Consider the following 26,490-nt stretch of genomic DNA (forward strand, 5'->3'; position numbering starts at 1 on the left):
ACACTATGTTATTTGTATGTTTAGTATGTTAATTTAATTTGTACAATAACCTTCCCCTAGATATATATATCCTATTAATTGGAATAATCTTTTTTTAAAATAAGTTATTTCTTAAGAGAAAAAAAACCTTTAATGATTATGCAACATATTTTGCTATTGTTATCATATCAAGAGCAGTCCTAATGGAAAGTTTTTGACAATCCCTAAGCCATGCGACTTTGTTACGGACTAAAACCATTGCAAGGTATGAGACTTGTTCCACATCGGTTGTATGAGCAACTGATGTGGGGTTTATAAGCCAAATGAGTTCCCTCACCTATCAGACTAGTGTTTTGAGTTGAGTTCTTCTGTTTGGCTTGTAACATTTGTATCAGAGCCAACCTCGGAGTGGTGTCCTGGAGGAAGCCAACCCTGACCAACGAGGACGTTGGCCCTTAAGGAGGGTGTATTCACTGACACCATTGCAAGTTATGGGACTTGTCCCACATCGGTTGTATGGGCAATTGTTGTGGGGTTTATAAGCCAAATGGGTTCCCTCACCTATCAGACTAGTCTTTTGGGTTGAGTTCTTTTGTTTGGCTTGTAACACCGATGATGCAAGATAGCATGTATCTCTTCTCCTGTTAGTCGCTCCGTCTTCATTATCGGTGACCGTTCCTGCAAGGTCCTTCTTTGGAACCCTAGGTGGTGGCGATGTCGTGGTGGTGGTGGTGGTGTGGTGGCCGGGAGTGCTTACCGCCCGAGATTGGAAACCTTCTGTATGTGCTTATCTGCAATGTAACATTTTGTTACTAATTTTGATTTAGTTCAAGGGTTAACATCTAACCCTATTCAATTTAGGCTTTTCAATCATCGACTGTGGCTTTGTAAACTTAACATGTGACTGAAATTTAGGGTTCTTGACACTCAATTTGTGCTTTTAAACATTACTCTAAGGTGTTACATTGGGTTCTTTTGATTTGTACAAAGAGGATTTGCGGCGCCAAACCTCTCATTTATACTAACTAGATGATAAATATTTAGGGTTCTTGGCACTCAATTTGTGCTTTTAATGGGGATCTGTTGGCACTGACGATCAATAGCAAAAACGGCTTCTCTGAAGTTGCGATCCAAATAGGATCATTTTGGTATATTCTTTTATATATTTTATGAGTTTACATGCAGGCTATGATGATCGCTTTAGTTAATGAGATAATGATGATCCAGGCTGTGGGTTGGCGGGTAGTTTCCGGATAGCACTATTAAGGCCTATGCAACCGTTATTAGCAACCATCAAGTATCCCAAATTTTCTTTGTCACTATCCGGACATACATATATGAGGTGGTGCAGGGTTTCTGATGGCAGCTGAACAGTGGTGGAGAAGTAGCGGTGTTCAGACGGGGACTAAGTGATGGTGGTTGGCTGGTGGTAGGTTGACAGTGACCTGTGGTGGCTGTCTTGAGGGAGAGAGAGAAAGAGTTTTGAAATAATAAATGTTTTAATTTTTTGTTTTTTATGTAACATATATTTGTAATTTAATAGGTAAAATTACAAAGGTACCCTCATATGCATTGCATGACCTTAATTGAGCAAAAAATCTAACTCGGTTAGGGCTAAAGCACAAATACTGTTGGATTTAGAAACATAATTGACAAAACAAATCAATTTTGAAGATAAAGAACAACGACTAAAACTGGATACATACATAAAGCACAATCTCTGTAATTCCATCAACATTATAGCTTGTATAATTAGCCACTGTAATACTTATAATACTCATAAGACCTGTATAATCTCTTTTATAGTAGTATGTATGACCAAAACACCAATCTAATCGGTCAGTGATTTGTTATATATTTTTTAAAAGAGTTAGCAGATGGGCAGTACCGATACTGAAATGAACATTTATGTACCGGTATCAGGTTTTTATGAAAGTTAGGATCAGAAAATTTTGGATTTATACCGGCATTTACCGAGCATTTTCGATACCGGTACCAAGTTATTGAGACCTTCAGGTATGATACCGAGCTCATCCCATCCGTATTATATTATGGGTATGTTTGGCAAGTAGTTTTTAGGAGCTTTTAGCTTCAAGCTTTTAAGAAAAAACTCCTATTCAGCTTCTAGCCTTGTTTGGTTAAATGGGCTTGAAGCTTTTAGATTAGCATAAAAAGCTCTACATGGAAACGCTTGTATTAGTAGCGTTCTAAAAGTCTACAAGCTTTTAGGGTTTATAATTACCTAATTAACCTTCCAATATATATTTTATTCTATATCCTGTATATATATCAAAACCTACCTTCACGATTCTTATCAATTATCAATCTGACGTACATGCTTCTTGTTCTACCTGTTTCTGCGTGATCTAAAAGTAGTGAAATAAAATGTATGATTCTGATTTTCGATTGTTTTAATTGATAAATAAACTGGATATGCCTTGATCGTTATGATTGATTATATAATTTGTATTATATTGAAAAAACATGATGTGCATCTGCTCGATTATTATAATTGATAAACACTGCATATATTTTGAAAGTTATGGTTGATCATATAATTCAATTATATTATATAGAGCAAACATGTGCATCTGCTCGATTATTTAATTGATAGACAAACTGCATATATCTGTATTATATGAGAAAACATGATATGCATCTCCTCATATAATTCGTCGTATATTGAGAAAACATGTATATGCTCAATTATTTAATTGATAGACAAACTGCATATATTTGTATTATTTGAGAAAACATGATATGCATCTCCTCATTATGCTTGATCATATAATTTTAATTGATTAATAAATTGAATATCTATTTTGTTCCAAATTTGTTATGCGAATTGTGTCTAGATTTTTTTCGGGGAAGCGTAGGCTATTGTAGGGATGGTAATGGGTCGGGTCTAGGTATACCCTACCCCTTACCTGATTAGTAAAGCCCGTCCCAAACTCGTCGGGTATTGGGCATACCCGCGGGTTTTGTGTATACCCATTAATTTATTAAAAATACCCGTCGGGTGTACCCGGCTCAAAACCCGTCGGGTATCTATCGAGGTTTGATAAAACTTAACTCATCAAATAATCAATTATATAGAGCATAACTCTTTAGCCTTTACCTAATTTACTAGCATATTATCTATGTTTATGATGTTGCTTTTGCAAATAAACCCATTAGTTTAAATACAATAGAAGATAATTTATAACCTTCCGATTAATGATTCAACAAATCAATTCTGCATGTAGCCAAATTAGTGCACAGAAAAGTTAAAAGTTATAATACTTGATTGGTTAAATAGGTCATCTTATATAAGATCTTGCCTGATGAAAACTTATACTTAAGTGATTATAATTTAATTTATCAGGAAACTTTCGATTAGGTTTGCTTTTCTAGTCCCTTAGCTTATAGGATGGATAGATAGCTCCTAATCTAGCTACTTAACTGATTTTACAATTGTGTATATATGTATGTACGGTTTCTAGATGGATTCTAAAAAAGAAAAAGGGAAAAGAGAAAACTGGACAAAAGAAATGGTATTAGAATTCTGTCGGTTCTTAAACAAATACATCACGATACATGGTCGAACTTCCTCATTCAAATGGGTTTCTCTTCAGCCAGCGTTTGAAAAGGTTATAAATCAAAAATTCGTTAGTGACAAAGCTTTGAAGAACAAGTATGATGGTATGAGAAAAGAGTACAACCTTTGGAAGTCACTTAAGAACGGAGAGACTGTTCTAGGTTGGAATGAAAGTACCAGGCAACTTAATTGTTGTGATGAATGGTGGAGTAGAAAAATTAAGGTGACATAATATAACTCATTTAACATGTAAATACTGTATAATATTCTAGTCATGATGATAACTAACGATTCACCATTATATTTTGTAGGAAAACTCGAAAGTTATAGCAATTCAAAATAATCAACCATCTGCACAACTACAAGAAGAGTGGGATCAGTTATTTGGAGATGCGGTTGCTAGTGGGGAAAATTGTGTGGCACCCTCTATGGACCCAACCACATTCAGTGAGGTGCATATTGAGAACCTTGAGGATAACAATGTTGACGGAGGTGATAATACAGGCGATTATCAAGTATACAATGATATAACTTCTAATCTAGAAAACTTGGAAACTCAAGAAAATAATTTCTTCGGTGACTGGATGAATGAAGTACGTCAACCTAATGCATCAACATCAAGCCCAAGTGAGGTAGCAAAAAATTTTGAGAAGCCTACCAAAGTAAACACTAAACCTAAACCAGTTAAGATGAAACGTAAAGGGAGAGACTCATTGGGAGCTTCAATGCTTAAAGACCATTTAACTCAAAGTAACATGAATCAACAACGTGCTCTAGAAATATTAGAATCAGATTCTTCCAAACTTAGTCAAAGTACTAAGTTTAGTATTGAAGCTGCTATAGGGGTGCTTAACCAGATGGTAGATGCAGGATTAATGAGAGAAGATGAGGAGTTGTGGTTATTTGCAATGGATTTATTTGAAGATCCCGTTAAAAGAGAAATGTTTATAAATATGCGACATGATGCTAGTAGGTTAGCGTGGCTGCAATGAAAGCAAAGGCTCACCGACTAAAGTTTTCTTTAAGGACATGTTACGAAGACATTATTGTTTCTATTTATTTAAACTTTATAACTTTCGACTATGGAAGTTATTTGATATATTTTCATTTTAATTTATATTTATTCGAGAATACTATTTACGTCTTTATATGTTAAGCTATATATGCTTTTATGTTTTAGCTATTTACGTGTTTATATGTTAAGCTGATATTGAATTTATTGATATTGAATTTATTATCAGGGTTATTACGGATGATGAAACAAGCAAGAAGAAGCACAAATTACATTGTTATAACTTTTTGTTGGATTCAACTTATACAAGTGATCTAGTTGTTGCATACTATTATAAGAATATATACAAGAAACCATGCATGACATCATCACAAACGGGGCAGACTTGGATAATGGAAATTTTAAATGGCAATCCTATACGATGTGTAAATGCATTTAGAATGCATCCAAACGTGTTTATGAAATTATGTAGAGAGCTTGAATCAAACTATGGATTGCAGTCGAGTGATAGAATGACAACTTGTGAGAAGGTAGGGATGTTGGGGAGTGTTTTCAACGTTCTGGGGAGACTATTAGTAGAGCATTTCATGAAGTTCTAGAGGCAATAGCTGGTAGAGATAAAGGTTTTCAAGGTCTAGCACGCGACATTATAAGACCAAAAGATCCAACTTTTCAATTTGTACCACCTCAAATATTGAACGACAAAAGATACATGCCGTATTTCAAGGTATTAAATTGGTTAATGTCATTTATGCTTGTGTACTTTGTTATTAACTAATTTCAAATTATATTTAGGATTGTATCGGATGTATTGATGGTACACACATAGGGGCTTGCATCCTAGAGAGTCAACAACTACCTTATATTGATAGAAAAGGGGTACCAACTTTCAACGTAATGGCAACATGTGATTTTGATATGTGTTTCACATTCGTATCGACCGGATGGGAGGGTTCAGCACATGACACATGCGTTTTCATTAACGCAACCCAAGATAGTAAATTCAACTTCCCACACCCACCTGAAGGTAATATTTATAATTTTTTACACATGTATTTGGAACTGTTTCATGTTACTTTTAATAAATTCCAACGTCTTTTGTTTCTCAACTCCTTTATCAGGTAGATATTATTTGGTTGATAAAGGATATCCAGGCAAAAAAGGGTACCTTGTTCCATATTCCAAGACAAGATACCATCATTCTTAATTTCAAAAGGAGCCCCCAAATAATATGCAAGAAGCTTTCAACCGATCACATTCATCTTTACGAAGTTATATTGAGAGGTCATTTGGAATTTTGAAGAAACGATTTAAGATACTTGGTACAATGCCCAAGTATAGCGTGCAAACACAAATTGATGTTATCATGGCAACATTTGCATTGCATAACTATATACGTAATTCTCAAGAAGATATCATGTTTACTACAATGGAGCAACATCCAAACTACATACCACGAGATGAACTTCATGATGTTAGTAACCATGACACAAGCACCAACGGTCTATTTGAAGGAACAACAAATGAGATGAAACATGTTCGCAACAATATTGCTACTTTGATATGGAATACACGACAATAATGATTTAATAATATTATATTTTATTCTCGACTGTTTGCCAATGACTATGTTTTATTTAATAGAAAATAACCATGCTTTATTTATTTGAGAAAAACCTTATACACACACACACATATATGTGTGTGTGTGTGAGAGATTACGTTTCCCGTTATGTTTTTTAGTTATGTCCATTTTGGTCATTTTATACATTTTATTAAAAGCTCCAGCTACTCTGCCAAACACCTAAATATATCTAAAAAGCTACCGCCCTCCAGCTTCCGGCCATTCGCTAGTTTTGCCAAATATGTGTCATTAATATATAATTTTTGTAAAGGTGGCCCTGGTACATGGGCGGCAAATCGGTTAATTAGATGCTCAAAAAGATATGAACAACTGAGCTCACACTCTCCGCCATGAGAACTCGCTTCCTGACCGACTTCTTCAACTCCTCCTCCTCCGTCGCATCTCCGTCGTTAGACTTCCTTCCATTTCCACCTCCTCACCTTCCCTCCGCCGATCACTTGATCTTCGACCACATCTCGTGTTTCGATCTACTCAGTTCCATCACCGTCTCACCAGAACTCTCGAGGCTTTCCGTCAACGAATCGCTCAGCAAGTTCTTATCCGACGTTCTTCCTCAGGAGATCGATCAGCCAATTGCGACTGAAGAGGTTACGAGCTTGTAGATTAATTTCCGTCACTTAGTTAGGTCATTCGTTATGATGAGTTTAATTTGCATCTGTTAGTGATTCGTATGACATTTCGGTTACTAATGTTTTGTGAATGTTAGAATCCTCCAATGCGGAGCGTTGACTTTGAATTGACTATTACTAGGATCGCCGTTTGCTGTGATATCTGGCGTAATCGCAAGTAGATTTCCGTCACTTAGGTTATTCGTTACAATTTTGGTGTACGCATATGAATAATTTGCTATCTATTAGTGATTCTTATGATATTTCGGTTAGAGACGTTTGTGAATTCTAGAATCCTCCAATGCGGAATGTTGAGTTTAAATTAATTGTTACGAACATCGTTGTTTGTTATGATAGCTGGTGTAAATGTAATTACAAGTAGGATTCCAGATTTTGACTTTAATTTAATTTCTTGCTATGATGAGTTACAAAGTACCGAGATCGATCACTTAGTTAGGTTATTTGTGATAATTTTGGTGTACGTGCATGAATAATTTGCTTATAATGAGTTTAATTTGCATATGCTAGTGATTAATATGCTATTTCGGTTACAAATGTTTTGTGAATTCTAGGAATCCTCCAATGCGGAATGTTGATTTTAAATTAATTGTCATGAAGATCATCGTTTGCTGTGATATCTGGTGTAATCGCAAGTAGATTTCCGTCACTTAGTTAGGTTATTTGTTATAATTTTGGTGTACGTGTATGAATAATTAGTGGTTCATATGCTATTTTGTTTAGAAATGTTGTGTGAATTCTAGAATCCTTCAATGTAGAATGTTGTTTTTAAATTAATTGTTACGAAGATCATTGTTTGCTGTGATATATAGTGTAAATGTAATCGCAAGTAGGATTCCAAAATTTGACTTTAATTAATTTCATGAAGGTCACTTACTAGGAACTCTGATACGGAGTTTTGAATGTAGGAATTTTTATTATCTGAGACTATCAGTAGATTATATGCAAACTAGTCTTACAATATAGGTTTAACTTTTGTATTGCAGTTTAACACTAGTGATCTTGAAGTTTTAGGCATCTATGTAAAGTATTTATTTTGCGGTTAGCTTTTGTTGCTGTTAATCACGCAGACTGATTATATGATATATTGGATTTTGTACTCTGCGATTGGAATTAAACACATTAACTAACAAAATAGCATGGATTCATTTCCATCCATTGACAATCTTATGCTTCATTGTGCTTAAGTTATGTATTGGTGTATTAAGTACCTCTGTTACCGTTCTTTGCAAGTATAAATTTCTAGATTAGTTTCATGTGATGAGATAAACCAGGAGAATCAGCAACATCTGTGCTAGAAAGCTTGAGAAATTAAATTTTCTAACAGTATTGATAGATTTATCTCATTATTCAATCACTTTTTATACCTGTGGTAACCTCTTAACTCATGGTATATGCTTGTGCAGGAGAAAATCAAAGAAGATGGTACCGCTAACGCCAATTTTACACTGCTTGAATTTGAAACTCCCGAGCTTTGCACATCCTTGGTAATCATAGTTAATTTGTGTATTAATTACTTAAGGACCGAACGCGCCATGTACATGCAACCATATATCTTATTATCTGCTTATCTCTATCGCCTGCAGGAAGATTCTTGCCTTTTGCATGAAGAGAAGATTTGCTTTGAAGTTACAGCTGCAGAATTCCCTACGGTATGAAGTTCACTTAACTTTTTTGTCTATGATTTTGATATTAGAACTAGTCCATACAATTCTTCTTTGTTTAGGTTTTTGCATAAATAGTTATCAATTTATCTTTTGCATAATTAGTTGCTCTCTGAATTTTAGTTGTCATCAAAAGTGAAAAGTTAGTTTTCGTTGTGCTGAAGCTCTAGAGCCGCTTCACTTATGATGTTAACTTTTTCACAGGATCTTTTTGATTCTTCAATTGAGGTGCAGAAACTTATGGATATTCACAAGGCAATTTTCTCTGTTGAAGATATACATTTAGAAATCCAGGAAGAACATAAATCCGATTCGTTTAAAGATGGAAATTCGGTTAAGGGCCAAATATCTTCTGATCTTAGATCATTCCCTCTTTTGGAAGTAGACGAGATCAGTCTGGGAATTAACAGCTATATATCTGATGACAAACATATGATATTTGAAACCAATGAAGTCCAACAATGGATGCAGAAAGATGAACTCACATGTGTTTCCAAGGAGCTTTTGCTTTCCATGAAATTTGACATATCGGAAAATCTTTTAAATCATTCTTCACTCGAATGTTATAAATCAGAGGTGCCATGTGTGAACTTTGATCCAGAGTACATAATAAACGCCATAGAACAGCTGTTAAGCCCACTTGCATTTGAACAGTTTCAGTTCTTTGATATAAACACTTCACATTTTTCTCAAGTGTTCTCTGACACTGAAACTATAAGTGAAGTAGAACATTGTGAAGAGATGTTTGGCAACACAACGTTAATCACTTTCAATGAGTTAATTGTCACACATGAACTTGTTCTAACGGATGACTCTTTCAACTCACTCCCTGTTCCTATTATTTCTGATCATGAAACGATATTGTCAGTACAATTGATTGTTGAGGAAATATTTGTAAAGTTGAAGATGCAGCCTTCCTCTATTTCAGATGACATATACTTGAACTGGCATCTAATAGAGGAAGATATTTGCAGTCGTGGTAAACACGCGTCTTTGAAAATGTTTGAAGATATAGATACTTATTGTATAAATGCTGACATGGATGCAGACATCAAGTCATGTGATAGTCTAATGGTGGTTTTGGAGTTTGTTTTATCTGATGCATGTTCAAATGAGCAGAAGACCAAAGAGAACACTGAGGTACTGAACTTAGAAATGTTTGGAAATTTGATGGAGAATGCGGTTATTGATGGAGTTGACTCAAGTCAAATATGCAAGAAGATGGAAAGTGGAGAAGCTTTAGTTGGAACTAAGGTTAACAAGAGTCATCAGCTTGTTGAATCAATTTCACAGTTTGATGATCTTGACTTTTTCTTAAACCCTTTAGAGGCTGCTTATGCAAAAAAGCAAAAATCTGCGAACAACCCAATTGAGACACATGATATCAGCAGAAAACAGCAGCAGAGCATGGAGAACGAGATCCGTTCAGTTAAGTTTTTTCTTTGCATTAAGTTTAATTTTTATGTATTCTGGCACTTTTTATGTATTCTGGCACTTAGGCCTGTAAACAACCGAAAATTCAATAAGCCGTTTGTGAGCTGTTCGGCGAGTAGTTCGTTTATGCTCGTTTATTTAATAAAGGAAGAAACATGAACCAGTTATTTTTGTTCATTTAGTTAAATGAACAGACATGAACACATGAGTCATTCGTTCAATTATATTCGTGAACGTTCGTTCATACACTCACTTAATTTTTTAGGACCATCATGATTTAGTGTAGTTTATGTAATTAAGATATCAATTGTTATAGTTTAGTGAAATTTTGTTATTTCTTTATGCACAATAGATTGATATTCAGTTTACTTCTAAATGGTGCTCGCTGAGTTATATTAGTCCATCTGTGTTAGTTCGTAAACCGTTCGTTTATACTATTAACAAGCGAACATAAACATACCCGAACATATTCATTTTCTTAATGAATGAACACGAACAAGAAAACCCTGTTCGTTTAATTGTTCACTTTCAATCATTTATTCGGTTAAATTTAAATGAACTAACACGAATATGCTTTGTTCAGGCCTGTTCGGTTCATTTACAAGCCTAATTTTTATGTAATCTGGCACTTGTTTGAACCCAATTATAATTGGTGATAATCAATTTTCTTTCTTTTGAACCAGTGTTGAAGTATAGTGAGGTCCAGGGGTGGCCCCGCCCCCCCTGTTTTTTTGCACAATAGTGTAAATTTACCCATTTTTCGTCTGAAAAATTTTATTTGTAGTGTAAGTTTTCCCGTTTTGACCGAAAATTTTAGCCTCCCCTGGCATTTTCGTCCAAGCTTCGCCACTGGTTTGAACCAATTTTAATATTAATACTGATGGCTAATTACTCGTCCTCATTTGAATATGTCTTTGATTTGTCTTAGAAAGAGGTTTTTCATTCTACTTCAATACCAAACGAGAGCAGCAAGAACTTTGAAGAATCGTTACATTCTACACAGATTGAGGGAAAGAATAGCATAATATCTTCAGAACCAACAAATGAAGTACCAAAACCACGCTTACCTATGGAGTCAAAGAAGGTCGACACAAACATGCCTATAATTGTGAACACCCTAAATGGTGAAACAGATATGATAATTTCCAGAAGAAGCACATACCAGAAGATCCTTGCAATGGAAAAAGAAGGTATACAGGTTGTTGAAAGGGATCTAAATCTGCCAGTTGATGTTATAATTAGTGCTGCAAGTTGTTTAGTGTTGTATGACATCAACAACATTAGAAAAAAGACAAATTCTTTAGACGGAGCTTCTTCATTACCTTCATGTGTTGAAAATATTGCAGCAAATGTTTTAACATCACTCAGTTTTTCTCTCAGTAGCTGTATTCTGGTAAGCATTATATTAAAGTCATATGTGTTTATCCAATATTAATCAACAGTTTCTTTTTAGCATAAATGACAGATTTTATCCTTTATGTATATATCCAATTACAGAGTAGGTCTTTAATCTTATTAACTACACTAGCTCTTTAATCTTTATTAACTACACTGGACATCCTTAAAGGTTTAAACTAAGGGGTTTGTAACACTTCACGTCCTTAGTTAGAATTTTCAGTTAAATCCATGTCAAATGACCAATATGCCCTTACCTATTACTCCCTTTCAATTAAATGTTACTCTTTAATATAGAATTACAGGTTTCAATTAAATAAGACAAAGTTACTGGAAAATCCTGTACATTTATATAGAATTACAGGTTTCATCCTTTATCTTCAAAATTCACGCTGAACATCCTTTCTGTTAACTTCTGTAACAAATTATGTCCTTTACACTAACTGCCGTTAGAAAATTCAGTTACTTTTTTGAAATGGCAATTTTACTGTTACCCATGAAGGACTAAAACTTATTATAATTGTTTCGTTTTCTTTTGATTTGTTGTCTTTCTTTTACATTTCTTTTCGTGACTTTTATTTTATAACTTGTTCTAAATTTATTTAGTTAGTTGATAAAAAGTATAATTTTCAATATAGAGTTTTATTTCTTCGTATATTTATTTTCATTTGAGAAGGTATAATAGGTAAGGGCATATTATTCATTTAACATGGATTTAACTGAAAGTTCTAACACTAGTTAGTGTAAAGGACTTAAAAGTGTTACAAAGCCATTAGTTTAAGGACGTCCAGTGTAGTTAATATAGACTAAGGATCTAACCTGCAATTGGGTATATAATAAATAAAGAAATCTGTAATTTACTCTTGTTTTTATGTATTTATGCTTTTAAACTTATGTAGATATTTGAAGGAGAAGTGGGATTCATTGGTGGAATAATGGAATCATCAGATGAACTATATGCTGCAGCAGCAAGCCTAGGAATTGACTTGCAACTTTTTTATTCATATTCATCTGAGACAACTGATGAGATAATATTAAACTGTATCACACATGCTGCAAAGTCCACTAAAGTTCAATATCATAAAATGCCTGAATCAGAATCCCTAGCAGAATCATTTCTATCCAAATTTCCTTCACTCAATCCACACTCGGCTCTTGCAATATTATCTTCTGTCGAAACACTTGTTGACTTTTTTGAAATGCCACATCAGCAAAGGGTTTGTGCTCTGCAAAAGTACCTTGTTCCAGAAGCAAGTATCAAGTTATTTAGTGCTTTGTGCAGATATGGAGAGAGAGAAGATTCTAGATCCGGAACGACAGATTGTTGTTCTTCAGTGTCTTCTGGTCATGATTCCGGCTATTGTTGTCCTAAGGTTGACCATGGTCAAAAGAAAAGAAAGTACGAGAGTCCCAAGACAAAACATTTGCCTGTGGATCATATGTTCCAGTTTGAGAATATTAATGATGTTTTATGGGACCCTCCAAAAACCATTGATTCACATAGATTTTGGAATTCAGAAGGTGATGAGATATCTGATGCCCGTTTGATGCTGAATCAAACTAGTTTAACCAAGACATCATTTGGTGAACGCAAGAAAGCGCATATGCCCATTGATAAGGGGGAAATTATTGACATTGATGGGATTTACTTTAGTAAAAATCAAAGATCTGATACCCGTATGGTGCTGGATCATCCTAGTTTGACCGAGACATCATTTGGTCAACGCAAGAAAGTGCATATGCCCATTAATAAGGGGGAAATTATTGACATTGATGATGATGCTATGTCATCTGAGTGGTTCAATTTGCCAACTTTTTCTCCAACTGTTGATATTAACTCTGATTTAGATTCATGTATTCCCGCCAAAAATATATGTGAATCTTTTAGGCAACGATTTATACAAAATTCACAAACAGATTTAATGAACAATTTCACACCACTATCAAAAGCCATATCTTCTGATCAACCACAAAATAATTCACCTTGGACTATAGATTTTCTTAACAGAATGAAGGAAAAGAGCAGGATGAGACAACAATCTATGCCAAACATACCATCTGCCCCGTGTTTTGGGTCCTTGGGGAATTCAGCAAAGTTTAGAAAGAGGAAAAGCCCGTCTATACTCGACTTCTACAGGTACACGAGTGGCAGTACTGTGAAAAGTATGGAACACAAAGCGCAAAAAGGTCATTTACAACCACCAAGTTCATCAAAAGTTGTACAGACAGCACCTTCCTTATCACAGACATGGACTCCAATTGATAAGAGGGCAAAAAGGGTGCGTTATCTGTACAGTCTGTACAGCCGTACTTCTATTTAATGGGTTGAAATTAGGGGTGTTTTTTGGTTTATTCGGTTTTGATTTTTTTATTTCCCTAACTGATAACCGAACTTATCTGAATTAGAAATGTGTCAACCGAACCAAATCCAACTGATTAAACCGATTTATTCAGTTCGGTTATTCGATTAAACCGGTTATTATTCGGTTTGTTTGATTGGATTTGATTATCTGTAAACAAGATTTGTGGAATCGGTAACCAAACTGAAACCTGAAAATTCACAATATGGTTCGGTTTTCTGATTTTTTCGGTTTTTTTTCACCCCCCTAGTTGAAATGGGTTTGGGTTGAAACAGGTTGGGTTGGGTTGAGGTGAATTTTTTTTTTCCAATTTTTTATTTTGTAATAATCAAATATGATATTATGATATTTTGATAGTAATATACTTTTTGATAAAATGCAGGGAGTTTATTAAAAATACACCTTGGATGGTCTGTGTGTGTGTGTGTGTGTGTATTAGATCTAACTAAAAGTTGTTTTTACTTATGTGACAGAAGTTAACTTTTGTCACCAATGGAAGCAAGGGCCAAAGCAAGTTGATCTGGAGTGATAAGGCTAATCAAACTCTGTAATGAAGATTCTAATCTTACATCATTGAGAATGAAGGACAGGTAAACCTGTTTAGATATCAGTTCATCATCTGAATATGTTGATTTTATTACAAGTTTAAACCTGTAACGGGTACTATTGATCGCTCACTGATTTTTCAACTTGATCATAAAAGAAATGTTGGTATGGCATAAACTGTTCCATGAGATGACATGTTTAAAACAAATAATGTTGAATTAAATCTGTTATTGAGTCCTTGACCTATCTTATTTCCTTGTCTAAACTGCTACAAATCTATGCATCTAGAATAGTGTTATTTCATCCTACCATTTCGCAGATTACGTATGGTCATTACAAGTTCTTGTCTTTCACTTTCCACCTCAGCAAATCTAAGACTTACTTCTGAATATTTTTCATGCATTTCTTTCAGCTCATTTTCCATGTGTTTGTTCCTTTCATCCATTGATGATATTTCACACAATAAGTTGTTCAGTTTTTGCTCCTCACTATATTTAAAAATGTGCATTGACTCATAGCATCTTCCTTCATTGCTGGAAAGCATAAAAGATCAAGAGTCTTTTAGTTTATATTTATGCAGTAAAATGAGTATGGATCAAAATGACTAACTTTGGTACGGGTCAAAACGAGCTGTGTTGGGTTAACACTTGTTGTCCAAAATTTGAACTTTTTTTTATATATACAATCAGCTATCAAATTCGAGCCGGGGGTCTCACCGGAAGCAGCCTCTCTATTCCTACAGGGTAGAGGTAAGGCTGTCTACATCTTACCCTCCTTAGACCCTACCATAGTTTTGCTATTGGTGGGATGTACTAAGTACGATGGTGAATCAACTATCAAATATGATTACAAAAATCATATTCTTTTATTAATAATCTAAAAATAAGCTAGTTCAATAAACGAGCCTGGGCCCGAGCTTGAGCTTTCACTTGTTGAGCTCAAGACGAGCCCATAATTTATATAATTTTTCTTTCATTATTGATCATATATTAATATAATAAATATTTATAGAAAATTATGATAAAAAGAACTAAATAATATATATTATGTTATATATAAAATTGTAGAGTGAACTACGATTGCGTGATTTGGCCAAAATAACCCTTTTAGTCCAAAGTAATATGGTTTCATTTTCGTTTCTATGAAAGTCAAACGTCTAACATTGCTAAATGGAGGAGCCTAGGTTGAGCTTTAAAAATAGAACTTGAAACGAGCTCGAGCTCGGTCAGGCCCGTTTATACTCTAGCCGAAATGGGCTGGGCCGGGTTAACACTTTTTGTCCAAAGTTTATATATAATTAACGTGTAAAATATGATTATAAAATTTGTATTATTTCAATAATAATCTAATCCTTTAAAGGTAATATACATTAGAAGTACACTTATGACAACTTTCAAGCAGTTTAACACTATGGGATAGATCATAACCCTATTACCCATTCTTTTAAGTGAACCGATTTATAAGTAAATGGGTCAAACACACATTTTTCAAAGTTAACTATGTGTACCTTTTGCTTTCATCATGCTTGCCATTGGTGACATCACAAGCTACTTTACTTTGCTGCATATTGAAGATCAATCACGAGGTGAGTTTAATACTAGTTATTCTGAATTTGTGCTATTCATGTAGAAAGATATATTTTTAAAGTAACTTCAATTTTTTTAAGAATATGTTCAATGCATGTCTGATATCTGATGGATATTTACCCTAACCAGGTTCTGATGTTTTTTCTCTAATTTAGAAACCTCTTATTGTAAATTACCCTTCTCGGATTCGATAACCGACAACTTTTCTTTCAATGCACAATAATCGCCTCTTACCATTTTCAGTTCCAACTTCAAAGTTCTAATCATAACATTCTTTTCACTCACCGAGCTTTTCCAACTCGTCGATTCCTTCTTTAACGAATTAAATTTCTCCAAATTATAGTTACATTCTCCATGTTCTTTAGAAGCTTCAATCTCTAATGCCATTTGATCAATTTGGTCACAAAGCTTCTGTGCTTCTTGCTTGTGTGCATCTTTTAACTTCTCAACCGCATCAGCATTGATCAACGTTGACTTTCTCAAAGCCTCTTCCGCTTGGTCAACCCTTTCCTCCTGGTCTATTTTGATTTTCAGTAGCTTTTGTACATCATCTTCAAACTCATGTCTTTGTTCCTCTAATTCTTTCTCTAATCTCTTAATCTGAAGTTCATATTCTTTAATTTTTGTTAAATACTTTGAATCCATATCATTATTTTCTTGCAGTAAATAGTTATAATCGAGTGACATATCTTCAATATGAATCTTTAACTCCTCCTTCTCTTTCCTTTCAACCTCTAATCGAGCATGCAAATCGTCAATATTTTTATTTAAACTCTTTTCATGATTTAACTCTTCCTTTATTTCACTCATTTTTCTCATCAAATCTTGTGATCTTTTACTCTCTTTAATGATTTGTTTACGAAGAGACTCTAATTCCAGCTCAGAGAATTCTGCTCGTCTTTTCAACATGTGTACTTCATTTTTTGATGATTCAGTGTAGTTGTAATCCGGGCTTTTTATTATATCAATCATGCTTCTGTCTGAACGAGAACCGAATGACCAGTCAGTGCTTGATCTTTGTTTGTTCACACGGTTTGAGTTCCCATTTTCAGTGCTGTCACTTGCTTGACTATTTGATCTGAATGATTCAGACAGTTGAGACTCGTTTTCTCCGAAAACCCTAAAATTCCCCTCAAATTTATTCAACATAAAATCGATGTTTAGATGAATAGATTGAGTAATTACACTACTTATACCTTGTTTCATCTGTTCTTTGCATCTTTTGAACGAAAACCTGTATCATGTTACATGTATTACAGTAGACGTGCACAAAAAAACCGGTTCCGGAACCTAACTGGTGGAACCGAACCGGAACCGGTTTCAGTTCCAACCCGGTTGGAACAATACCCGGTTTGGGTATTTTTGTACCCGAAAATCGTACCCGGTTCTCCTATTTGTATGTCAGTACCAGTTCCAACCCGGTTCCTACCTGGTTCTTAATTGGAACCGGTTCGGTTCGTACCCGGAAAAACCGGTTCCGACGGGTTTTTTTTGAAGGGTCAAACAAAAGTCAAACTAGCCGTTGGAACCGGTTCCAACGGTAATATAGCCGTTGGAACCGGTTTTTTAGACACCAATTAGCCGTTGGAACCGGTTCCAACGGTAATATAGCCGTTGGAACCGGTTTTTGAGACAATAGATCCGTTGGAACCGGTTCCAACGGTAATATAGCCGTTGGAACCGGTTTTTGATGCCCAAACCTATATATAACTTGTTTCCATTACTTGTTTCACCACCAAACTCAAAAACAAACTAAAATACTACTCCTTTAGCAAACCCGTTCATTTACCCGACCATCCAACTAAATATTATTATGGCACCCATCAAAAAAACTAACAACAAGGCTAAGAAGAGTGTTTTTGTTGCCCCCGTTCCTGTTACGGAGGACCCAAGGGTTGTTACGGTAGTCAACCATAACCGCAACCAAGACATATGGAAGAATTGGGATTTGATTGTGGATGACGAAGGTTATCAAAAGGCTCGTTGCAAACTATGTGGTTCAATATTAAAGCACGATTCCAACTCTACTTTGAGAAAGCACATCGAGAAGCCATATTGCAAGGCGTTGAAAGGGATTGGCGCGACCGATCAAATTGACTTGGGTAAAGATGGTACACTATTTCGTTACAACACGACTCAAGTTCAAGATAGAATGACAAAGTTCGTTATTCAACGAGGTTTGCCGTTTAACCACTTTGATGACCCGGAGTTGACGTCGTTGATTCGCGAAACTCTACAACCGAGATACACACATGTAAGTCGTACTACCTTAAGACGTCATTGTATCAGGTTGTGGGAGTGTGCTAAAAAAGAGTTAATCGAGTCTTTTCATTCTTTAGAAGCCATGGTTAGTTTAACTACCGATGTTTGGTCGGCACCACACGGGTTGCCCGAATCATACATATGTGTCACCGCTCATTGGGTTGATCCGGTGACATGGCAATTGATGAAACGCACCATCGCTTTTGAAAACTTCCCGTTCCCACATACCGCCGAAAAATTGTTTGAATTACTTGATGAAGTTATAACGACTTACAACTTGAGAAATAAAATATTTTCGATTTCGTTTGACAACGCTTCAAACAATACTAAGGCGGCTGAAAAATTTATCATTAAATATTCACCACCTTGTTTCGGGGATTTTTTTCATGTCCGATGTGTTGCACATATCATCAACTTGGTTGTTCAAATAGGTCTTGACAATGAACACATTTGTGATGATTTAAAATACTTTAGACTTATGTTACAAGATGTCTTCAAAAGTGGTAAAAGAAGACATCTTGAATATAAGAACTATTGCAAGTCGGTTGAAAGAAAGTATTTGGGGCCGAATTGGGACGTTCCAACCCGTTGGAACTCAACTTGTCATATGTTAAAGTGTGCTTTTGCCCAACGCCAAACTTTACAAGCTTTTCATAACAATCTTGTTGAAGAACGCGAGGCCGATATGTTTCCGGAAAGTGTTTGGGTCCAAGTCGGTTATTTGTTGGAGTATCTTGATGTGTTCAAAAAGTCAACAACAAAATTATCGGGAGTCTATTACCCTACTAGTTGTTGGGTTTTGCAAGAATTGTACTATATGTCTTGTGTTTTTAAAAGCTTTGCGGAGAAGAACAAACTCTTCGAAAATATTGTTGCGGTGATGAAAGAAAAGTTCATAAAATATTTTGAAATCATACCGCCGGTCTTTACTTGTGCCGCCGCATTAAACCCCTATTGGAATGTTAATGGGGTTGAAACAACGATTGAGGAAATATTCGACAACTTAGGTATGCACGAGATTGACCCGAAGTTGTCGACGGAAGCGAAGGACAAGTTCAACAAAAACCTTCAAGACCTTTATGACCATTATTTTCAAATGTATTGTCCAAGCACGAGATCGTCTTTTGTGAAAAAAACAACTGGTAGGCCGTGCAATGACCCACTTATAAACTTGATGAATGGGATTCGTGAATCGGCATCTAAGAGGCAAAGAGGAAACACACCAAGTAGCGAACTTGGTCGATATAGTGGAGCAAACTATGTTGAGGGCGCAACGGTCGACGAAATTCGCAATATTGATTTGTTGGCTTGGTGGAAAGGTAAACAAAACGAATTTCCCATTCTATCCGCCATGGCTCGTGATTTGCTTGCCGTACAAGCCTCAACGGTTGCTTCCGAATCGGTTTTTTCTCTTAGTGGGAGGGTGTTATCTATGCGAAGAACAAAACTAACTCCTGAGTCTCTAGAGGTTTGCATTTGCCTAAAGGACCATTTGGATGCGGTGGATCGTGTACAACACAAGGCGAACTTTGAAGACGAAATACCAATAGAGCGTCATATTCATGATGAGGAGGCGGAGGACGGGGTTTCTTCCGATAACGAAGACGAGGGTGAAGACGAGAATGAAGACGAAGAAGAGTTGTAATTATTTGTTTTGGTAAAATTATTTGTAACTTGTTCAACTAATATTTAGTTTTGATTTGTTTTATTATAATTACTTTTTTTACTCATGATTAATTTTTGTTACTTTTTTAATAACGACGAACATTTTATTTATTTAAAAACTAACTATTACAAACATTATTAAAACATAAACGATACTAAACATAACAACTAAAACATAAAAAACAAAGTCCGTCGTTTTAATCCGGGAATACTTATTTTTGGGTTGTAGAGCCGGACGACTCTCCCACTTCCGTTTTTTTAGCTTCCAATCTTCTTTTCTCTCGACAATACTTATTCGTATGTTTTCGTAATGTCGAGTTAGACCCTGCTTTAAGAAACTTCGAGCAATATTTGCAACGTGCCAACTCATGTGAGTCGGTCATGAGACACAAATCGTAATGAACCCAAACATCGGGGCATCTTGTTGTTTCGATCACCATAACAACGTCATCATTGGTTGCCATTTGTTGTCGGTTTAAGGTTAATTGTGGTTTGGAGTGTGTTTTATAGTTTTGGAAGTGGTTTAACAAGTAAACAAACAAACCTTGCTATTCATAGTAAGAAAATAACCTATTTATAGTTAAAAAACCGGTTCCAACGGTCAAAAACGGCTATATAGCCGTTGGAACCGGTTCCTAACGGCTCTAATTTTTAAATTTCAAAAAAAACCGGTGGAACCGGTTTTTACGTAAAAACCGGTTCCGGTTCATACCCTACCCGGTTCTTAAAAGTTCGCATATCTGGGCATCGGTTCGGGTCGGGAACCGAACCGGTTCTTGATTGGAACCGGTGCCATTTTACAACCCGGTGTAAAAAAACCGGTTTGGAACCGGTTCGGGTTTTCCATTTGAACCCGATTTGTGCACCTCTATATTACAGTATTAGTAAATTTCTACAACATTCAAATCTGTTCATATAATATATTGACCCGTCAGCCTGTTTAAATTTAGAATAAAAAAGTAAAATAAATAATTCATAAGTTCAACTCTTTATGGCCTGTTTAACTCATTTGTTACAACCTGTTTACGACTCTCCAACCAATTGAACCTCTTTAAAACTTGATTTCAACTCATTTACAACCCGTCAACCCATTGGCAACACAGCGACCCATTTACAACCTCGTTTAGATAAATGGGTTTTGCGTGCGGGTTTGACATGTTTAATCCTTTCAATTAAACAGGTTGGCCGGTCAACCCGTTTAAATTTAGCTTAAAAAGGTAAAAAATAGAAAGAAAAAACTAATTTATAGAGTCAACTATTTATACAACTCGTATATAATCTGAAAACTAGTTTAACATATTTACAACTTTATTACAATCCATTTACCAACCTTTTTACAACATCGTTTAATAAACAGGTCGAGTTCTGGTTTGACATGTTTAAGTCATTCAATTAAATAGGTCGACCTCTTAACCCATTTAAATTTAGCTTAAAAGAGGTGAAAAAAACTAATTCATAAGGTCAACCCGTTACGACAGGTTTAACTCATTTATACAACTTGTTTACAATCATCTTAACCCATTTACAGACAAGTCAACCCATATTTACGACAAGCTATAACCCATTTACAACCTCATTTAGATAATCTAAATGGGTCGTGTTCGGATTTGACATGCTAAACACATTTAAGTAAAAAGGTCGACCCGTCAACTTGTTTTTAGAATAAAAGAAGTAAAAGAAATACTTTATAAGGTTAACCTCTTTAGGACGCGTTTAACTTATTTGCTATAGCCAGTGCACAACTCTCCAACTAGTTGAACTCATTTACAGCTTGATTACAACCCGTCAAGCCATTTGCAATACGCCAACTCGTTTACAACATCGTCAACCCGACTCGATCATAGTGGCAATAATAAGCGCAAAATAAAACTTACATGTAGAATTGCACCATTGTCTGAAGTTGTTAGTGGCAAAGAAAGCTGAATAGGTTCAGCAATATCCACAAAGTTAGCAAAATCAACTCCCACTTCTCCTACAAACCCTGATTTTGAAGATCCCTATGAGAATAAACCCACAAACACATCACAACAAAATTCAATAAACCCTTTTTCAGAAATAAATATATTACTGTTTCCACACTAAAGTAATAGATTTTGTTTTTGTAGGCTTCTGTCTTTTGATCCTTAACCAATTTAACCATCTCATAAACCTGTTCTTCCCATGTACAAGTCCCATCAATTACTGGAACTCTCTTCAGTTTGGCCACCGGTTTTCCGGTATCTGCCGGAATCAAAGCTAACATCAGACCTTTTCCTTTAATCTTTGGCACCTATAATCACCCACAGGTAAATTACGTATGATTTTCTGTTTTTGTGAATACATGCACATGAATAATAATATGATTAATACCTGTGTTGCTTGAAACATGATTTTGACCTTGTTTTGATTCTTCCGTCTTCCTGATTTGAGCATTTTTCACTTGTTTACATCACGATCCACTTTTTCAGAGGGCCTTTCTTTCTGATTACAATTTGGCTTTTGGATCAAACTTTTTCATAAAATATATATACCTTTTGGGTTGATTTATAAGAATGGAATGTAGATTTAGGAGGATAATTTTAATCAGCAATTAATCATACCTGTTAATCTGTTATGGATGCTTTCCGACGATGAACCCTTAAAATCTAGCATGAAGTCTCGACTTAAGTGTTAATACACACACGTAACCTAGATTTATTATTAGCCTCTTATCGAATTAAGAAGTCATGCGATAATAGTATCATATATGTATTTCCGTTTGGTATCTATCAATTGAAAAATCTTAATTATATCTCTATGCGCTTTTTTTGTTTTAATATAACACGGATCGATAATAAGTAAACAAAAAAGTTAAATTTAATAATATCTATAATAACATATCTTATGGATTTATAAGATATAAATAATTTTCTAAAATACATAGACTAGTAAGAATATTTTGTATTTATATTTTAAAAGAAATCAAAATGGAAGGTTGTGAATCTATACTAGTTAAGAAAAATAAAAAGTTAACATCAATTCATCCTAGTTGAGTTGGTAAGTCACAAACATTTTAAAATAGTTAAAGCATTGTGTTTAATTCCCACCAACAACATATTTTTCATTTTATCATTCATTAAATATGGGTAAAGTTAAAATACAAATGATAACAAAACTGAGAAGAGTGATACTGAATCTAATCTATTGATCTTATATTTGAATGGTGGAGATTAATTTAAGAAAATAAATTAATGAAAATGGCATAAAGGTAATAATTCACTTTTGTTGACTTTTTTTTTTCCACATGCAAGGCACATGTCAATTCCCCCACCATTTTAAAACGTCAATAACTTTTTCATGCAACATTATTTTTTAAAAAAAAAAACTTCACCATAATAACAAGCGTTTTTTTATCTTTAATATGAGTACTATATTGTTATATAAAAATAAAAAAAAATTAGTGAGTTTTTTATATTGTGTTATTAATTGTTTATTATGATTTTTAATTGGGTTTTTTCTATGCATTGTGTTATAGATTTTGGTCATTGTGTTATCAATTGATACTCATATTAAATATAGCAATATTAAAACAAAGATTACGTCATTGTGTCTTTTTGTTTATTATTGTGTCTTTGTGCTCATCATTTGTCTTACTACTTATCATTGTGTTTTAGTCCTTGTGTATTACGTTCATGTCCTTGTGTAATATGTAATTTTCATTGTGTTTTACGTTTCATGTCATTGTGTTATATGTATTCACCATTGTGTTTTACGTTTCAGGTAATTGTGTTATATGTATTCATCATTGTGTATTACGTTTCATGTAATTGTGTAATATGCATTAATCATTGTGTTTTATGTATTAGATAATTTGTTGCTATTTTATCATTATATTTACATATTATTATTACACAACCATATTATTAGCATTTAAAAAAAACATAAGGATAATTTGAAAGACATAATGACAAAAAAAAAAACACAATAACAAACAGAAAGACACAATGACGAAATTTTTTTTAATTTTTATATAACAAAGTGATACTCATATTAAAGATAAAAAAACGCTTGTTATTGTGGTGAAATTTAAAAAAAAAATAATGTTGCATGAAAAAATTATGGGCGTTTTAAATTGATGGGGGAATTGACATTCGACTTGCATGTGGAGAGAGAAAATATGTACTATTACTTTTATACCCTTTTACCTTTGTTCCCCACTTGACACATGCCAATCAACTATGACTTCTCACACTTCTCATTTTTGTTGGCCTTTGTAGAATAACTCAACCCTCTATATAATTGTCTACCATAGGACTATCTATATAATTGTCTACCATAAAATCCTACGTATCGCTCTTACGTTGCTCCCCGCCCCTTTTAGTAGAGCTACCAGATTGCTTGATTTCAAAATGGAGAGCTCTCATTAATTTAGCTTGTTGATAGTCTACAGGTCGACTATGATTGCAATAGAGTACGCATTACGGTTTATGCCAAGTATTGTCGCTAGACAACATTAAAGGAAATCTAGCAAAGCTGCTACTCCAAGACCAAATGCAGTGGCTTGTCCATGAATGAGTCAAGCCATTACTTATTTTTCTCAACAATGAGTCAACCCTAGTGAACACAATCACTATCGATGAAGTTATGATAAAAGTGGGATCCCCCCAACACACACACACAAAAACACACATATGGGTTTGATAGTTGCATCCTTTATTGATTTTAGTCAACCTCATAAAATCACGAATGTGATGGGAGGGATAGGGAGGGCCTATTTAGATGTGGAAGAGAGGGAAAACTTATCGATTTTTCACCATATACAGATCTATTGGAGAAGTTAGTTGTTTTATGTGAAAATGAGAGAGAAAGTTAACAATTTAGTTCATAAGGCTCTTAGGTGATATGTCCTTGACACCAGAACTATCTTAAATCTTTATGCATCGCCATTATTGTTTGTTTTTATGTAACTTATGTCACAAAATTTTATAAAGTGTATTTTTTTAGCACGGAAAAAGAGATTGCTATGAAGTTCATTGATTCACATATGAGGATCTCCTTTCTTGAACAAATCTTACTTGGCAATTGTAGCGAAAGATCTTGTTTTAATTGTTCAAACAACGGGGGCCAGGTAATTTTCTGATGACGAATTTCATCGATAACTTGTCATATCACATGTCATCGAAATTTCTCGTAGGAAACATATAATTTTAATAGTGAAATAGCCGGTGATGGATTTCTTTATATACATAAAAATTATATGCATAAACGTATACAAGATATTATTGATGGATGGCAGTCACTTTGCTAAATTGCATAGTTGTTGCTCTCCCTCCTTACATATACAAGAACTCTTCAATGTTGAAATCTCCACCATTAAAATTGAAAGCTTGATCTGGATTTATTTGGGTATGATAGATATCGTCATTTGAATAATTACTTAGACAGTTGATTGTCTCACTACTATATGTGAATCCTTCATTTGATAGCATACCATTCACATGGGCATCTTGGTAGTTTGACCCATTGCTAATCTCATCCTTGCACACTAACCTCTCATGTCCATGGAATTCTTCCAGGCTAAGCCAGTCTGCAAATAAAATCTTGGGTAGTTTGTTGTTTTTCGAAAAATCTGATGAATCAAAACTCTGGTTTCGTGTAAATGATGATTTTGTATGTCCTGTGTTGGAGCTCTTGCATTCGGGCTTGCTTTGATCCTCAAGATCTTCTGATTTTGGCATTTTCTTTTTAAGATAAGAATGCCAATGATTCTTTATCTCGTTATCCGTCCGACCAGGCAAATGTTGTGATATTAGAGACCACCTAATTATATAATTATGATTAAAATGATATCTTTTTATTGCCACTAAATGCATTTAAATGAAAATAAAAAAATGATTAGTGCATGCTAACAAGAGGGCTCTCTCGTCCACGCCTATGGTCGGTCCATTGTGAAGAGAGAGCCATGCCCTTTGTTTGCACCATTGGAGTAGGTCTTACTTGTTGCCTAAAATGCCATGAAGGGTTAGGATGGTCTCTTCCTCTTGCATAGAAAATGACTCTTTCTTTAACCCCGGTCTAAGATAGTTTATCCACCTTAATCTACAGCTTTTTCCATTCCTTTGCAGTCCTGAATGTGTTAGTATAAACTATCAGGATCCATACGCATATTGCTCCAAAACAAAAACCAAACAGAATCACAATGCATGCTCCTAGTTTTACAGTTAGTATATTAATTCACTTGCCACGCATTCTTAAATTTAACTTTGCAGTCCTGTATTAACCATCAACTGTTATATACAGCGGAGATCGACTTGAACACTAACACAGTCAAAGTCAAATCTACGGTTGGAAAACAAACGCATTTAGATTTAAGTTACCTGCATTAACCGGGACAGCGCTCCAGCAACCATGACCATAGTTCATCACATAATCTCTTAGTTTTTGGTCCTCATCAGGAGACCATAACCCTTTCTTATGTTTCAACTTTGCCTTCTCTGATGGCTTGCACCGCATGTTTCCAGAGAATGATGAGGGAATGAATTTGATGATGGATGATGTTATGAACAACTGACTTTATATACTTTGGAATTTAAATAGACCAACGGCCGTCTACGCATTATCTAAATATTTAAATTTTGCTACCAGACCCCACGAGAATTAAATAAAGGTTCATACGAAGACTTTAAGTTAAACTAATATAGATTAATTTCCAACGTCTAAACTGGACTTTTCAAGGCACGTATTTTGTATATATATGTCCCACAATTTTAAGATGTGTTTA

The 26,490-nt window shown here is 34.7% G+C and overlaps 4 protein-coding genes across 5 annotated transcripts; 2 read left to right on the forward strand and 2 right to left on the reverse strand.

The window, feature by feature from the left end:
* The first annotated feature begins 3,509 nt into the window (after positions 1–3,509).
* LOC143631945 (L10-interacting MYB domain-containing protein-like) lies at positions 3,510–4,548 on the forward strand. The gene is made up of 3 exons (XM_077100558.1): positions 3,510–3,779; positions 3,868–4,048; positions 4,100–4,548. The coding sequence occupies exons 1-3, from the start codon at positions 3,510–3,512 to the stop codon at positions 4,546–4,548; spliced, it is 900 nt and encodes a 299-aa protein (XP_076956673.1).
* Positions 4,549–6,542: 1,994 nt separating this feature from the next.
* LOC143631954 (protein SHORTAGE IN CHIASMATA 1) lies at positions 6,543–14,482 on the forward strand. The gene is made up of 7 exons (XM_077100565.1): positions 6,543–6,800; positions 8,246–8,326; positions 8,426–8,491; positions 8,708–9,931; positions 10,866–11,330; positions 12,232–13,611; positions 14,166–14,482. Exons 1-7 carry the CDS (start codon positions 6,543–6,545, stop codon positions 14,241–14,243), a joined length of 3,552 nt encoding a protein of 1,183 aa, XP_076956680.1. The 3' UTR covers positions 14,244–14,482.
* Positions 14,471–22,030, reverse strand: LOC143631955 (uncharacterized). Of its 2 annotated transcripts, XR_013153461.1 has the most exons (6): positions 21,820–22,030; positions 21,626–21,748; positions 17,021–17,058; positions 15,945–16,944; positions 15,746–15,798; positions 14,471–14,771 (listed from the first exon to the last, which is right to left on the reverse strand). XR_013153461.1 is itself a non-coding variant. In XM_077100566.1 (4 exons), exons 1-4 carry the CDS (start codon positions 21,991–21,993, stop codon positions 15,987–15,989), a joined length of 1,293 nt encoding a protein of 430 aa, XP_076956681.1. In that variant the 5' UTR covers positions 21,994–22,030; the 3' UTR covers positions 15,931–15,986. The 2 variants fall into 2 exon arrangements, 1 of the variants encoding a protein (XP_076956681.1); XM_077100566.1 differs by lacking the exons at positions 14,471–14,771; positions 15,746–15,798 and having other exon boundaries at positions 15,931–16,944.
* A 3,009-nt stretch (positions 22,031–25,039) lies between these two features.
* On the reverse strand, positions 25,040–26,285 carry LOC143631947 (transcription factor LAF1-like). Its single transcript, XM_077100560.1, has 3 exons — positions 26,087–26,285; positions 25,707–25,836; positions 25,040–25,529 (listed from the first exon to the last, which is right to left on the reverse strand). Exons 1-3 carry the CDS (start codon positions 26,220–26,222, stop codon positions 25,043–25,045), a joined length of 753 nt encoding a protein of 250 aa, XP_076956675.1. The 5' UTR covers positions 26,223–26,285; the 3' UTR covers positions 25,040–25,042.
* Positions 26,286–26,490: the final 205 nt, after the last annotated feature.

Source organism: Bidens hawaiensis, unplaced genomic scaffold (genome assembly GCF_021521415.1).
Source record: "Bidens hawaiensis isolate Kalapana, Puna unplaced genomic scaffold, B.hawaiensis_p1.1 tig00006295_1, whole genome shotgun sequence".
Taxonomy (NCBI): Eukaryota; Viridiplantae; Streptophyta; class Magnoliopsida; order Asterales; family Asteraceae; genus Bidens; species Bidens hawaiensis.